The following is a 13800-nucleotide window of genomic DNA, read 5'->3' as shown; positions in this document are numbered from 1 at the left end:
CAGCATTTCAGTCTGCTCCCTGGTGAAGCTCTTCAGCTTTCTTCCCTCTCCCCTAATTTGATGAGGCAGCATTCAGGGCTGTGTGCCAGCAAGGGATGAGCTGAAAGAGGGTTTGGTTCCCTTGGCACTGTCCCATGTCACAGTCTCACAGCATCACCAAGGTTGGAAGAGACCTCAAAGATCATGGAGTCCAAGCTGTCACCACAGACCTCATGACTGAACCATGGCTCCAAGTGCCACATCCAATCCCCTCTTGAACACCTCCAGGGATGGGGACTCCACCACCTCCCTGGGCAGCACATCCCAATGGCTAACAACTCTCTCTGGGAAGAACTTTCTCCTCCCCTCCAGCCTAAACCTCCCCTGGCACAGCTTGAGACTGTGTCCTCTTGTTCTGGTGCTGGGTGACTGGGAGAAGAGACCAACCCCCACCTGGCTCCAGCCTCCCTTCAGGGAGTTGGAGAGGGCAATGAGGTCTCCCCTGAGCCTCCTCTTCTCCAGGCTAAGCAACCCCAGCTCCCTCAGCCTCTCCTCCCAGGGCTGTGCTCCAGACCCCTCCCCAGCTTTCTTGCCCTTCTCTGGACACCTTCCAGCAGCTCAACCTCTTTCCTGACCTGAGGAGCCCAGAACTGGACACAGGACTCCAGGTGTGGCCTAAGCAGTGCTGAGCACAGGGCACAAGGACTTCCCTGCTCCTGCTGGCCACACTCTTCTGATGCAGGCCAGGATGCCCTTGGCCTTCTTGGCCCCCTGGGCACACTGCTGGCTCATGTTCAGGCAGCTGTCAATCAGCACCCCCAGGTCCCTCTCTGTTTGGCAGCTCTCAGCCACTCTGCCCCCAGCCTGTAGCTCTGCCTGGGGTTGCTGTGGCCAAAGTGCAGCCCCTGGCACTTGGACTTGTTGAATGCCATCCTGTTGGCCTCTGCCCATCTGTCCAGCCTGGCAAGGTCCCTCTGCAGAGCCCTTCTGGCCTCTCACTGACCAACATCTGCTCCCAGCTTGGTGTCAGCTGCAAACTTGTTGATGACTGACTCAATGCCCTCCTCCAGAACATCAATGAAGATATTGAACAGGCTGGGGCCCAGCACTGCTCCCTGGGGCACAGCACTGGTGCCTGGCTGCCAGCTGGCTGTGGCACCATTCACCACCACTCTCTGGGCTCAGCCTCCAGCCAGTTCCTAACCCAGCTCAGAGAGCTGCTGTCCCAGCCAGGGGCTGAGAGCTTGGCCAGGAGTTTGCTGTGGGGGATGGTGGCAAAGGCCTTGCTGCAGTCCAGGCAGACCCAGGGGGACCTTGGGCAGGCTCTGCTGCTGCGTGGTGGTGTCCTTGTGGTGTCAGCTTCTCCCTGATGGAGACACTGGGAAAGGAAAGGAAGTTTCCTGCTCTTCTGGCCAGGGTACCACAGGAGGAACCTCCCTGTTTAATATCCTGGGTAAAGGTGGGGTTAGAACAGGTCCCAGAGGGGCTGAGGGGGTGAAAGTGGGAAAAGTCAGTCTGCATGCAGCAGAAGTGCTGTGGGCCAGCTGTGACTCAGGGAAGCGTCTCTGCCTCACTCCAGGTTTCTCTTTGACCAGTGTTCCTCTGCTGTTCCCTTCTCAACTTCCCCTTGCCACAGATAGCTGCTCTAGAGGCCTGTGGTTGCAGAGTGAATCCTGAGTCTGGTTCTTGATCCAGAAGTGCTGGAGGGGGTCCAGAGGAGGACAGTTAAGCTGCTGCAGGGTTTGCAGAGCAGGTCTGGTGAGGAGCAGCTAAAGGAACTGTGGTTATTCAGGCTGGAGAAGAGGAGGCTGAGGGGAGACCTCATTGCTCTCTACAGCTGCCTGAGAGGAGGCTGGAGCCAGGTGGGGGTTGGGCTCTTCTGCCAAGGAACAAGGGACAGGACAAAAGGAAACAGCCTCCAGTAGTCCCAAGGGAGGTTTAGGTTGGACACAAGGAACAATCTCTTCCCCTTGAGGGTTGTCAAGGCCTGGCCCAGGCTGCCCAGGGCAGTGGTGGAGTCCCCAGCCCCGGAGGGGTTGATGTGGTGCTGAGGGCCATGGGTTAGTGGTGCCCTGGCAGTGCTGGTTAAGGCTTGGACTGGGTGATTTGAAAGGCCTCTTCCAACCCAAACCATTCTGTGGTTCTCAGATCCTTTCTGGGAGCATGTGTGCTTTCTCCACCACCAGCAGCAGATCAGCTCCTTCACAGACTGGGGATGGCCCAGGTGTGCTCTCTGGGGGGGAGCAGAGGCTTAAAAGACTCAAGGTGCAAGATGCCCCCCAGTGAGGGCTGGGCTGTGTGCCACAGCAGAGCTGAGGCTTGAGTAATGCAGGGAAATCAGAAGCATCCCAGTGCTGGTTTGCAGGCCAGAGAGCACAGGACATTGCTGGGCTGTGCCAGCAAGTTGCTCCTCTCTGTGCTTCCTCCATCCTCTGCTGCTGGAGCTGTCTCTCCTGCAGCTCTCAGGGTTTCACCCAGGCTGCTTTTTCAGGGTGTTTCCTTGCAAAGCCTGCACAAAGCATTTTAAGTAGGGAGGGGAAAGGATCAAGAGTCTCTCCCAGAGGTTCCCCCTCTGAGCCTCTCTTTTGTTTACCACTGGGGCACACTGAGGTTTCTCCCAGCAGGTTCCTGCTGCCTGCTCTGCATGCAGAATGAAGCTGTGTCCTTGGAGAGCTCTGGGATGAGCAGCCAGGGATCCAGGAGCTCTTCTGCCTGGAACAAAGATGCTGAAATCGTGGCTCTGTGTCCCCTTCACTGCAGCCTGCTCCAGTGAGCAGCACACAGTTAAAGGCAGGACCCCCTTCAGGGTGGCAGGAGAGCAGCCAGGCTGTCTCTGCAGGCTGGAATTGCACTGTAGGGCTGAGCAGTTCCTTCCAGCCCATCCCAGGAGCTCCTGCAGACTTCACAGGCAACACAAAGCCTTGCCTGGTGCAGCATTAATTACTGCTGGGTGACCTCTGGGGATGAGCTGATCAGGGGTCTGATGGTGCTGGGTGGTGGTCATGGAGCTGCTGAATATCACAGGATCACAGACTGGGCTGGGACCTTCAGAACTCCTCCAGTCCAACCCCTTGCACTCAGCAGGGAGAGCTGCAACCAGAGCAGCTTGCTCACAGCCCCAGACAGCCTCACCTGTATCATAGTATCAGTCAGGGTGGGAAGGGACCACAAGGCTCAGCCAGTTCCAACCCCCCTGCCATGGGCAGGGACACCCCACACTACAGCAGCCTGGCCACAGCCTCAGCCAGCCTGGCTGCAAACACCTCCAGGGCTGGGGCCTCAACCACCTCCCTGCACAACCCAGTCCAGGGCTTCACCACTCTCATGGGGAAGAACTTCCTCCTCCCCTCCAGCCTCAATCTCCCCACCTCCAGCTTCATTCCATTCCCCCTAGTCCTAGCACTGCCTGAGATCCTGAGCAGTCCCTCCCCAGCCTTCTTGGAGCCCCCTTCAGATCCTGGAAGGCCACAATGAGGTCACCTGGGAGCCTTCTCTTCTCCAGACTGGGATGGTTCCAGACCTGGGATGGTGCCAGCCATGGGGCAGCTCCCACCTCTCTGGGCAGCCTGGGCCAGGCTCTCAGCACCCTCAGGGGCAAACATTTCTCCTTTCTCTCCACTCTCATTCTCCCTGGTTTAGTTCCAAACCATCCCCCCTTGGCCTGGCACAGCAGCCCCTGAGATAAAGTCTCTCCCCAGCTTTCTGCTCAGCCCCATGAAGCACTGCAAGGCCACCAGGAGATCTCCCTGGAGCCTTCTCTTCTCCAGGCTGCAGAACCCCAGCTCTCCCAGCCTGGCCTCCCAGCAGAGGCCTTCCAGCCTCTCTCCTCTCCGTGCCCTGCCCATGCCCTGCCCCAGACAGCGTGGCTGTGGGTGGCTCAGCGCGGAGCTGCCTGCCCTGCCCTGGCCCCCGCCGGCGCTGACCTCTCCCTTCCCTCTGCGCTCAGCCCCAGGGAGAAGAGGAGCTTGTGGGTGACAAAGTACTTGAATCCGAGCAGGAGAAAGTGAGCCCTGGCTTGCAGCTGGAGAGAGCCTGCCCTGGGCTGCAGAAGGCAAAGGCTGTGGAGGAGAATGGGGAGCAGGAGGCAGAGGCTGTGCGGAACGGCGCCGAGAGCGTGGCGGAGGGCGAGGGAGCCGAGGCCAACTGCGGCTTCCCGGAGAGCTCCAGCGACCTGCCCCTCTACCACTACAAACCAGGTAACCCCTGCCCCAGGCTGCTGCCACACCTGGCCCTCTGCCTCTCCCCTCTGGGGGCTTCCAGCACCCCCTGGGTCCTCCCTGTGCAAGGAGGGCTGGTGCCAGGGGGGCTGCTGAGCCATTCTCGTGTGTCCAGCCCCAGCACCCAGCAGGCTCAGGGTCACCTCTCTGGGGGGCACAAGGGGAAAGTTGTTCTTCTCTTGCTGCTGGGAATGAAGAGAAGGGAAAATGCCCAATTCTTTGCATGGATTGCCTGTGAGGGTGCTGGCTGCAGCACAGTGGAAATGGTGGAGAATTGGTTCCCCTTTGATGGACAGCTGGGAATGAGCCAAGAAATCCCATGTGAGCAGAGACCCCTGAAGGGGCATAGAACAGCTTGGGTTGGAGGGGACCTTAGAGATCCTCTACTCCAACCTCCTGCCATGAGCAGGGACACCTCCCACCAGCACAGCTTGCTCAAGGCCTCATCCAACCTGGCCTTGAACACGTCCAGAGAGGGGACAGCCACAGCCTCCCTGGACAGCCTGTGCCAGAGTCTCCCCAGCCTCACTCTCAACAATTCCTTCCTCATCTCCAGTCTCAGTCTCCTCTCTCCCAGCTCAAAGCCATTGTCCTCATCCTGGCACTCCCAGCCCTTCTCCAAAGCCCCTCCCCAGCTGGAAGGCTGCTCTAAGGTCTCCCTGGAGCCTTCTCTTCTCCAGGCTGCACAGCCCCAGCTCTCTCAGCCTGTCCCCACAGGGGAGGTTCTCCAGCTCTCTAACCATCCCCATGGCCTCCTCTGGACCCTTTCCAGCATCTCCAGGGGCCCCAGAGCTGGAGGCAGTGCTGCAGGTGGGCTCTGAGCAGAGCAGAGAGTCCTGCAGGAACTTAGAGCCAACCTGATGGCCTTCCAGGATGGAAGGGTTCCAGCAGTGGACATGGGAAGAGCTCTGGAGGTTGTCTGTCTTTCTGCTGGGGGCAATTGGAAAAGGCTGCCCAGGAAGGTGGTGGAAGAGTCACCACCCCTGGAGATGGTCATGGAGCAAGCAGCTGAGGTGCTTCAGGCCATGGTTTGAGGACCATGGTGGTGCTGGGTGGAAGGTTGGACTTGATGATCTTGGAGGTCTTCTCCAACCTCAGTGAGTCTGATTCTGTGAGGGGCAGAATCCCCTCCCTGTGCTGCTGCTCTCCCTGCTCTGGCTGCAGCTCAGCACTCAGCTGCCAGCTGGGCTGCATGAGCACTGGAGCTGATGACCTGTAAGGTCCCTTCCAACCTCAGACTGCAGTTCAGGCTCACAGGAAGCCATCCTTGCCCTGCTGCCCAAGCACTGGAGATGTTCCACCCGAGGGCTGGGTTTGGCCTCTGTTAGGACACTCCATGTGCAGGCCTGGAGCTCTCCCAACTCCCCTCGCGAAGTGAGGCCTTGAGGCTGACTTGACTCTTGCTTGCTACCAGTTTTATACAGCCTTCTTTTATTGGGGTGGAGCTCTCCCAAGCCAAATCAGTCCTCTTCTGAGGAGACAAGAAAAGGAGGAAGGAGGAAAAAGGAAGGAGGGAAGGAGGAAGAGCCTGGAGGAGGAGCAGCACAGCCCCACGGAGCGGTCCCGCCGCGGGGGTGGTTTCAGCCCTGCTTTGTTGGACAAAGACCTGAGCTGCTTTGCTGTTACTAATGTAATACTGACTCTTGTTAGGGGCAAAGGCAGAGGCCTCTTGGTAGCTCCCCACACACTTAGGGTAGCTTTAGCAGCTCATTGGTTAAGCACATCCTGAAGTTAATCCATAATTCATCAGCCGTCTCTCGGGCACACTCGGCGCAGTCAGAGCCAGCCCAGTTGGAGCTGGGCTGCTCTGGAGGGCTTGGGTCCATCCCATGGAACACTGCACACACTGCTCTTGGCTGCTGCAGGCCTGACCTGGCCTCCTGCTGCAGCAATCCTCCATCTCAGCTCTGCTCTTCTGAGAAAGAAGCTTCTTGCCTGTTGGTTGAGCACAGGAGGAGCTGTGAGTTTGATCATAGTATCATAGAATCACTCAGGGTTGCAAGGGACCACAAGGCTCAGCCAGTTCCAACCCCCCTGCCATGGGCAGGGACACCCCACACTAGAGCAGCCTGGCCACAGCCTCAGCCAGCCTGGCTGCAAACACCTCCAGGGCTGGGGCCTCAACCACCTCCCTGCACAACCCAGTCCAGGGCTTCACCACTCTCATGGGGAAGAACTTCCTCCTCCCCTCCAGTCTGAATCTCCCCACCTCCAGCTTCATTCCATTCCCCCTAGTCCTAGCACTCCCTGAGATCCTGAGCAGTCCCTCCCCAGCCTTCCTGGAGCCCCCTTCAGATCCTGGAAGGCCACAATGAGGTCACCTCGGAGCCTTCTCTTCTCCAGACTGAACAGCCCCAACTCCTTCAGTCTGTGCTCACAGCAGAGCAGCTCCAGCCCTCTGCTCATCCTCCTGGCCCTGCTCTGGACACCTTCCAGCACCTCCAGATCCCTCTTGCCATAGGGGCTCCAGAACTGGAGGCAGGACTCCAGGTGGGGTCTCCCCAGAGCTGAGCAGAGGGGGAGAATCACCTCCCTTGCCCTGCTGGCCACACTTCTCCTGCTGCAGCCCAGGCTCTGCTTGGCTTTCTGGGCTGCAAGTGCACACTGAGAGCTCCTGGGGAGCTTCTCCTCCCCCAGCACCCCCAAGGCTCTCTCCTCAGGGCTGCTTTCCAGCCAGTCCCTGCCCAGCCTGGCTTTGTGCCTGGGATTGCCTCCAGCCAGCTGCAGGACCCTGCCCTTGCTCTTGTTGAACCTCCTGAGGTTGGCTTGTGCCCACCTCTCCAGCCTGTCCAGCTCCCTCTGGATGGATCCCTTCCCTCCAGCTGTCTGCTGCACCACACAGCTTGGTGTCAGCAGCAACCCTGCTGAGGCTGCACTCAGTGCCACTGTCCATGGCACCCCCAGGGATGTTGAACAAGCCTGGGCCCAGGACTGATCCCTGAGGGACTCTGCTTGTCCCTGGCCTCCCCTGGGACATGGACCCATGGCCAGCCACCGTTTGATCTTCCTGATCCTGGTCTTCTCACTGGGGATTCAAGCTGCCTGGGACACTGCCCAGCTGCTTTTCACCTCCACACAGCTGCTGCCCAGGAGCAGGAAGCTGTGGATCTAAACTGTTCCTTCTTGCTGTCAGTGCTTTTCCAGGAAGACATGGAGGGTGTGTGGCCCTGGGGATGGGCAGCTGGGCAGGAGCCCTGCCTGGGGCACAGAACCATTCTCTGCACCTCTTCATCCCCAGGCTCTGGCACGCTGAAGCTGCAGAAAGAGCTAAGGAGGATGATGACTTCTGTGCACTTCCAAACCCATCACTTGGGATGGGCTCCTGCCTGTTGGCCTTGGCAGGGATGAGGATGTGAGAGCCCAAAGGCCTACAGCGCTTGATCAGGGACTGAAATAACCAAACACAAAACCTGAACAGCAGCCCTGAAGGGCTGGGTGCAGGCAGAGCAGCTGTCTGGCAGCAGGGAAACACAGAGGTGACAGCTCACACAGATCTCCTCCTCCAGTTCAACCCTTGCCTCCTGCTCAGGAGCCACACTACTCAACCTGCCTGCTGAACAAGTCCCTTCCCAGGTCCAGGCTCTTTGGCTGGCAGAGCAAATCCCCTCCCTGAGCTACCAGGTGCTGGCTGTAGCTTTGCAGTTTGCTTTGCATCAGGCAGGCTCCTCTGCTCTGAAGTTCTCCTGCCCAGGCAGCCCTCTGGCAAATGAGAAGCTGTAGGCCCAGACTGGCAGCTTGGGAAGGACCCCAAGGCTCATCTGCTCCAAGCTTGCTGGCTGCTGGGGGAGCTGCAGGGAGCTGTCCCAGCAGCCTGGCAAGCTGAGGCTCCAAAGTGCCCAGTGGAGGAGGCTCCAGCACCTCCCTTGGGAGCTGACTCCAATCTGCAGTTTCCTTGGGAGCTGCTGGCAGAGTCTGGCTGTGCTCATGGGGAGACATTTGCTGCTGGGGTGCAATGGGAATGTCCCCAGCAGTGGCTTGTCCCCACCCCCCCTTGTCTTTTCCATGGCCTCCTTGGGAAAAGGGAGTCTGCATCCTGCTGGGAGCCTCCTTTTATGTCCTGGTGCATGGTCAGGAGGTTTCCCCTAAGCCTTCTCTTCTCCAGGCTCAACAGCCTCAGGGTTCTCAGTGCTTCCTCCTCACAGAGCTGCTCCAGGCCCCTCAGCTCCTTCAGAGCCTCCCCTGGACTCTCTCCAGCAGTTCCCTGTCCCTCTAGAAGTGGGGAGCCCAGCACTGGACCCAGGACTCCAGATGTAGCCTCAGGAGGGCAGAGCAGAGGGAGAGGAGAACCTCTCTTGCCCTGCTGCCCACACTCTTCCTCATGCACCCCAGGAGACATTGGCATTGAGGACACATTGCTGGCTCCTGCTGCCTCCTCCTCTTGTCCTCCAGCACTCCCAGGTCCTTCTCCACAGAGCTGCAATGGTTCCAAAGCACAGCCAAGCTTTGGGCAAACTCCTGGCCCTTCTCTGGACACTTCCTAGCCTGTCCACATCTGGTTTGTACAGCAGGGCCCAGAAGTGCAGGCAGAGCTCCAGGTGTGGCCTGAGCAGAGTGGGACAATGACTTCTTTATCTCTGCTGGTGCTGCCCTGTGGGTGCAGCCCAGCTCCCTGCTGGCTTTCTGTGCTGCTGCAGAGCATGGCCTGTGCTTGTGGCTCCTGTTGGTTCCCACCAGGGCTGGTTGGTAGAGACTTGGAGCATTCCCATTCTATCCCATTTTCAAAGGCAGCTCTGATTGTGTGTGCTGCTCCCTGCTCCTCAGCTCTGCTTTGCTCCCTGCCTGCTAGAGACTTACAGAAGAGTTACAGAATGCTTTGGGCTGGAAGGGACCTCAAAGCTCAGCCAGTGCCAGCCCCCTGCCATGCCCAGGGACACCTCCCTCCAGCCCAGGCTGCTCAAGGCCTCATCCAGCCTGGCCTTCAACACCCCCAGGCAGGGGACAGCCACAGCCTCCCTGGGCAGCCTGTGCCAGAGCCTCAGCAGCCTCACACTGAAGAACTTCTTCCTCAGCTCCACTCTAACCCTGCTCTGCCTCAGCTCCAAACCCTTCCCCCTTGGCCTGGCTCAGACCCCCTCAGCAAAAGTCTCTCTGCAGCCTTCCTGCAGGATCCCTTCAGCTCCTGGCAGCAGCTCTGAGCTCCCCCTGGAGCCTTCTCCCTGCAGGCTGCACAGCCCCAGCTCCCTCAGCCTGTGCTCCCAGCAGAGCTGCTCCAGCCCTGGGATCATCTCTGTGTCCTTCTCCTGCTGGGGACAGGAGAGCTGGAGGCAGGATTGGAGGTGAGGTCTGAGCAGAGCAGAGCCCAGGGGCAGGATCCCCTCTGCTGCCCTTGAGCACCTCCAGGCAGGGGGCATCCACCACCTCCCTGGGCAACCTGTTCCAGTGCCTCCCCACCCTGGCACTGAGTTCCTGTGGCACAAAAGCAGAGGCTGAGCTTTCACATCATCACCCAGCAACTGGGAATCCTCCCCACCTCACTGTGTCCCTGGGGGGTGAGGGGCAGAGCTAAGAGCAGATGTCCCAGGTCAAAAGTGGCCTTGGTGATGAGTTGTGTGTGTGGCTGCTGCTGGAGCCTGCTGCCCACCACTGATGTCCTCTCCTCCAAATGGAGGCAGAGCCCAGTTCAGAGTCCCCAGGCAGCCCTGGAGCCTCTGTGCCCTTTGGATCTCAGGCACCTTCTCTCCTTATAGAGCAGTGGAAGCCCCTGGACCCAGAGGGCAAGAAGCAGTACGACAGGGAGTTCCTGCTGGACATCCAGTTCCTGCCTGCCTGCATCCAGAGGCCTGAGGGGCTGCCTCCCATCAGTGATGTGGTCCTGGACAAGGTGAGAGGAGAGCCCATCAAACAGGTACGTGCAGGAGGGCAGTGCCAGCCCACTCCCCAGGGGCATGCTTCAGGCCTGGGCTGCTCTGCTGCTGGGCTGGGGAAACCTTTGGCTGATCATGGAGCTGTAGAACTGTTGGGCTTGGAAAAGGCCTCTCAGATCATCCAGTGCCACCTCCAGCCCTGCACCACCCTGGCCACTAAACCATGGCCCAGTGGCACCTCACAGAACTCCTCAGACAGAGGCTTGGTGTCCAGTGAATGGCCACAGCTGGTGTGGGAATGGGAGCACCTCCCATGGGCTGTGCCTGGGGGCAGACCAGCTGGTTATGGAGAACTGGGGTGGTGGTAGAGCCATGGAGAGCTGAGGGTGGAAGCAAAGCCAGGCGGAGCAGAGAGCTGATGGCTTGTGTTAGAGCAGCTCTACAGAATCACCCAGAACCCCTGAGCCCCAGCATGGTGTGGCTGGAAGGGACCTCTGGAGCTCAGCCAGCCCAAGCCCTGCTCCAGCAGGGCACCCACAGCACCCTGCCCAGCAGCACAAGGCCCAGGGGGGGTTGGAAGCTCTCCACACCAGGACACTCCACAACCTCTCTGGGCAGCCTGCTCCAGGCCTCAGCACCCTCACACCAAACAACTTTCTCCTCCTGGGTTCCAGTTTGTGCCCTCTGCCCCTTGGCCTGGCCCTGGGCACCACTGAGCAGAGCCTGGCCCCAGCCTCTTGCCCCCCACAGCTCCTTTAGCTCTTGCTGAGCATTGCTCAGCTCCCCTCTGGGGCTGCTCTTCTGCAGGCTCTCAGCCCCAGGGCTCTCAGCCTTTGCTGCTCCCAGAGCTGCTCCAGGCCCCTCAGCAGCTTCCCAGCCTCCCCTGGACTCTCTCCAGCAGTTCCAGAGCCCAGAACTGGACCTAAGTCTCCAGATGTAGCCTCACCAGGGCAGAGTAGAGGAGGAGGAGAACCTCCTTGCCCTGCTGCCCACACCCCAGGTGGACTCCTTGTCCTCCAGCACTCCCAGCTCCTTCTCCCCAGAGCTGGGCTGGTTAGAAAGCACAGCCAAGCTTCAGGCAGCCCCTTGGTTTAGGTCTGAAGCAGTTGGGTGACTCTTGATGAGCTGATCTAATCAGAGGTCTTCAGAAGCTGCTCTCTGCAGATGCTGGCTGCTTCCTCTCCAGCCTCATTAGAGCTGATTTGCTCTGCTGTGTCTCTGCACTCACTCAGGCAGTTGTTATTGCTGAAGTGCTGGCACCAGGACCTCATTCTCCTCTCAGTTAGAGCTCTGCAGCTCATTGATTTTGGTGTAACCACCACAGTCATGCTCTGAAGATTCAAGGCCAGGGGATCCTCGTGCACAGCAGCATTCCCACCCTGGATTTCAGGGCTTGGCACAGGCAGCTTTGCTCCCAAGAGGATTCTCATCCCCCTCCCAGTTTGCCATGCTTGCCTCTCACTGCTCTGTCTGCTCTGGAGCTCCCTGTGCTCTCTTGCCCAGCTGCCTCCTGAACACAGGAGACATTTGTTGGAGGGCAGGTGGCAGCTGTGTGATCCTGGAGCAAGGCTGTCACATTCCTGTTGCACCAGGGGATTTCATCCTCCAGAAGCCCTGCTCCAGCCTTGAAACCTGGCTGAGCTCAGCCTGCTTCCTCAGGAGCCACCTGTGGGAGATGCATTTTAAATTCAAAGTGTACTTTTGCAGGAACAGAGAGTCATAAAGGCTGGAAAAGGCCTCTAGGGTCACCCAGTCCAACCTGCAGCCCCCCACCACCATGGCCAGCAAACCCTGGGCCCAGTGCCATGGCCACAGGTTTCCGGAGCACCTCCAGGGCTGGGGACTCCACCACCTCCCTGGGCAGCCTCTGCCAGGCTCTGTTCCTGCAGCACAGAAATTGTTCCTCATGCCCAACCCAGACCTCCCCTGGCACAATTTCAGGCCATTTCCTCTTGCCCTCTCTCTTGTTCCTTGGGAGCAGAGCCCAACCCCCACCTGGCTCCAGCCTCCTCTCAGGGAGCTGCAGAGAGCAATGAGGTCTCCTCTCAGCCTCCTCTTCTCCAGGCTCAACACCCCCAGCTCCCTCAGCTGCTCCTCCCCAGCCCTGTCCTCCAGACCCTTCAGCAGCTTTGTTGCCCTTCTCTGGCCCTGCTCCAGCCCTCAGTGTCCTGCCTGGAGAGAGGAGCTCCCAGGGGTCCCCAGGGTGGGAGGTGCAGCCCCAGCAGCGCTGTGTGAAGCTCGGTGGTGAAGGCTTGGTGGGAACCTGGCTGCCTGAAGCCTTGCTGAGCTTGTTGGATGCTTTGCTCTGGGTGTCAGAGGTGGTGTGCAGAGCTGCAGGGAGGTTGGTGGCTGCAGCCCTCCCTGAGCAGCTGCTCTCTGTGTGTTCTGCTCCTGGCTGCAGGTCAACCAGCCCAAGCTGCCCCTGCGGACCCTGGACCCCCGGATCCTGCCCCGAGGCCCAGACTTCACTCCGGCCTTCGCCGACTTCGGGAGGCAAACCCCTGGGGGAAGAAACGTTCCTGGAAGTGTGAGTCTGCCCCACCTTGCTCCTCTCCACACTGGCCTGGAGGCTGGAGAAGGCCAGCCTGCCTTGGGCCTCTGCTGGTGCTGAGGTGGTTCTGGTTTGGGGCTGAGCTGTGAGGGTGAGGTTCTCTCCATCCTCACACCCTGGGCCTCTGCTGGTGCTGAGGTGGTTCTGGTTTGGGGCTGAGCTGTGAGGGTGAGGTTCTCTCCATCCTCACACCTTGGCCTCTGCTGGTGCTGAGGTGGTTCTGGTTTGGGGCTGAGCTGTGAGGGTGAGGTTCTCTCCATCCTCACACCCTGGCCTCTGCTGGTGCTGAGGTGGTTCTGGTTTGGGGCTGAGCTGTGAGGGTGAGGTTCTCTCCATCCTCACTCAGGCTCTGCTGATGCTGAGGTGGTTCTGGTTTGATCCAGTTGCAAGAGTGATGTTCTCTCCATCCTCATGTCTTGGGCCTTTGCTGATGGTGGTTCTGGTTTGGGGCTGAGCTGTGAGGGTGAGGTTCTCTCCACCCTCACACCCTGGGCCTCTGCTGGTGCTGAGGTGGTTCTGGTTTGGGGCTGAGCTGTGAGGGTGAGGTTCTCTCCACCCTCACACCCTGGGCCTCTGCTGGTGCTGAGGTGGTTCTGGTTTGGGCAGGCTGAGCTGTGAGGCTGCTGTGTTGTCGGCTGCCAGGCTGCAGGCAGGTTAGACAAAGGCTGTGGATGTTTGGAACTGGTTTTAACTGGGTTTGATCTTCTCCCCGTGTTCAAGAGGGGTGGAAGCACATTTCCACACCGAGGACCTGGCAGTGGCAGGTGTGTGAGCACAGGTTTGTGGTGGAGTGAGCTGCTGTGGGGGTGTGTGGCAGGAGCAGGGCTGTGTGGAAGCTGCCAGCAGGGCAAAGCTTTTACTAACCCAGCAGAGCCTCGGCGCCCGGCCCCGCTGTCTGTGCATCCACATCTTGCTTCCCTCACTCCATTCCTGCTTTTCCTGCCTTTTCCTCTGCTTTGCTCTTGCTTTCTCTTCCTCTCCTTGTGTCTGGCTTTGCCCCAGCTCTGAGTGTTGCCTCCTCACCTTCGCCGTCCCCGGTCCTCGGGGTGCCCCTGGCGCGGTGCCGCCCGGCAGCCCCAGCTGGAGGAGCAGTCCTTGGGTGCCCATCCATCTGTCAAGGCACACCCATAGCACCCATCCAGATGCATCTAATGACACTGCCATCATTTCTCTTTCCCAACTGCCGGTGCCAGAAGAGGTCCCTGAATGCCCTGGACTGGCGAGCAGGCAGGCTGCCCGGAGGCTTGGC

General features: G+C 59.4%; 1 protein-coding gene across 21 annotated transcripts in view; it reads left to right on the top strand.

The window, feature by feature from the left end:
• The window catches only part of EIF4G3 (eukaryotic translation initiation factor 4 gamma 3), a 228978-nt gene that overhangs the window by 157968 nt on the left and 57210 nt on the right, over positions 1-13800 (top strand). For all 21 annotated transcript variants that reach the window (XM_068162751.1, XM_068162759.1, XM_068162756.1 and 18 more), the window contains 3 exons: positions 3926-4175; positions 9884-10041; positions 12402-12527. In XM_068162751.1, the coding sequence (XP_068018852.1) occupies positions 3926-4175; positions 9884-10041; positions 12402-12527 (534 nt within the window). The remainder of the gene's footprint in view (positions 1-3925; positions 4176-9883; positions 10042-12401; positions 12528-13800) is intronic.

The sequence above is a fragment of the Melanerpes formicivorus genome, unplaced genomic scaffold (genome assembly GCF_026170545.1).
Source record: "Melanerpes formicivorus ecotype bairdi unplaced genomic scaffold, bMelFor1.0.p_v2 SCAF_67, whole genome shotgun sequence".
Taxonomy (NCBI): domain Eukaryota; kingdom Metazoa; phylum Chordata; class Aves; order Piciformes; family Picidae; genus Melanerpes; species Melanerpes formicivorus.
Note: the sequence above shows the minus strand (reverse complement) of the source record. Positions and strands in the feature narration are given on the sequence as shown.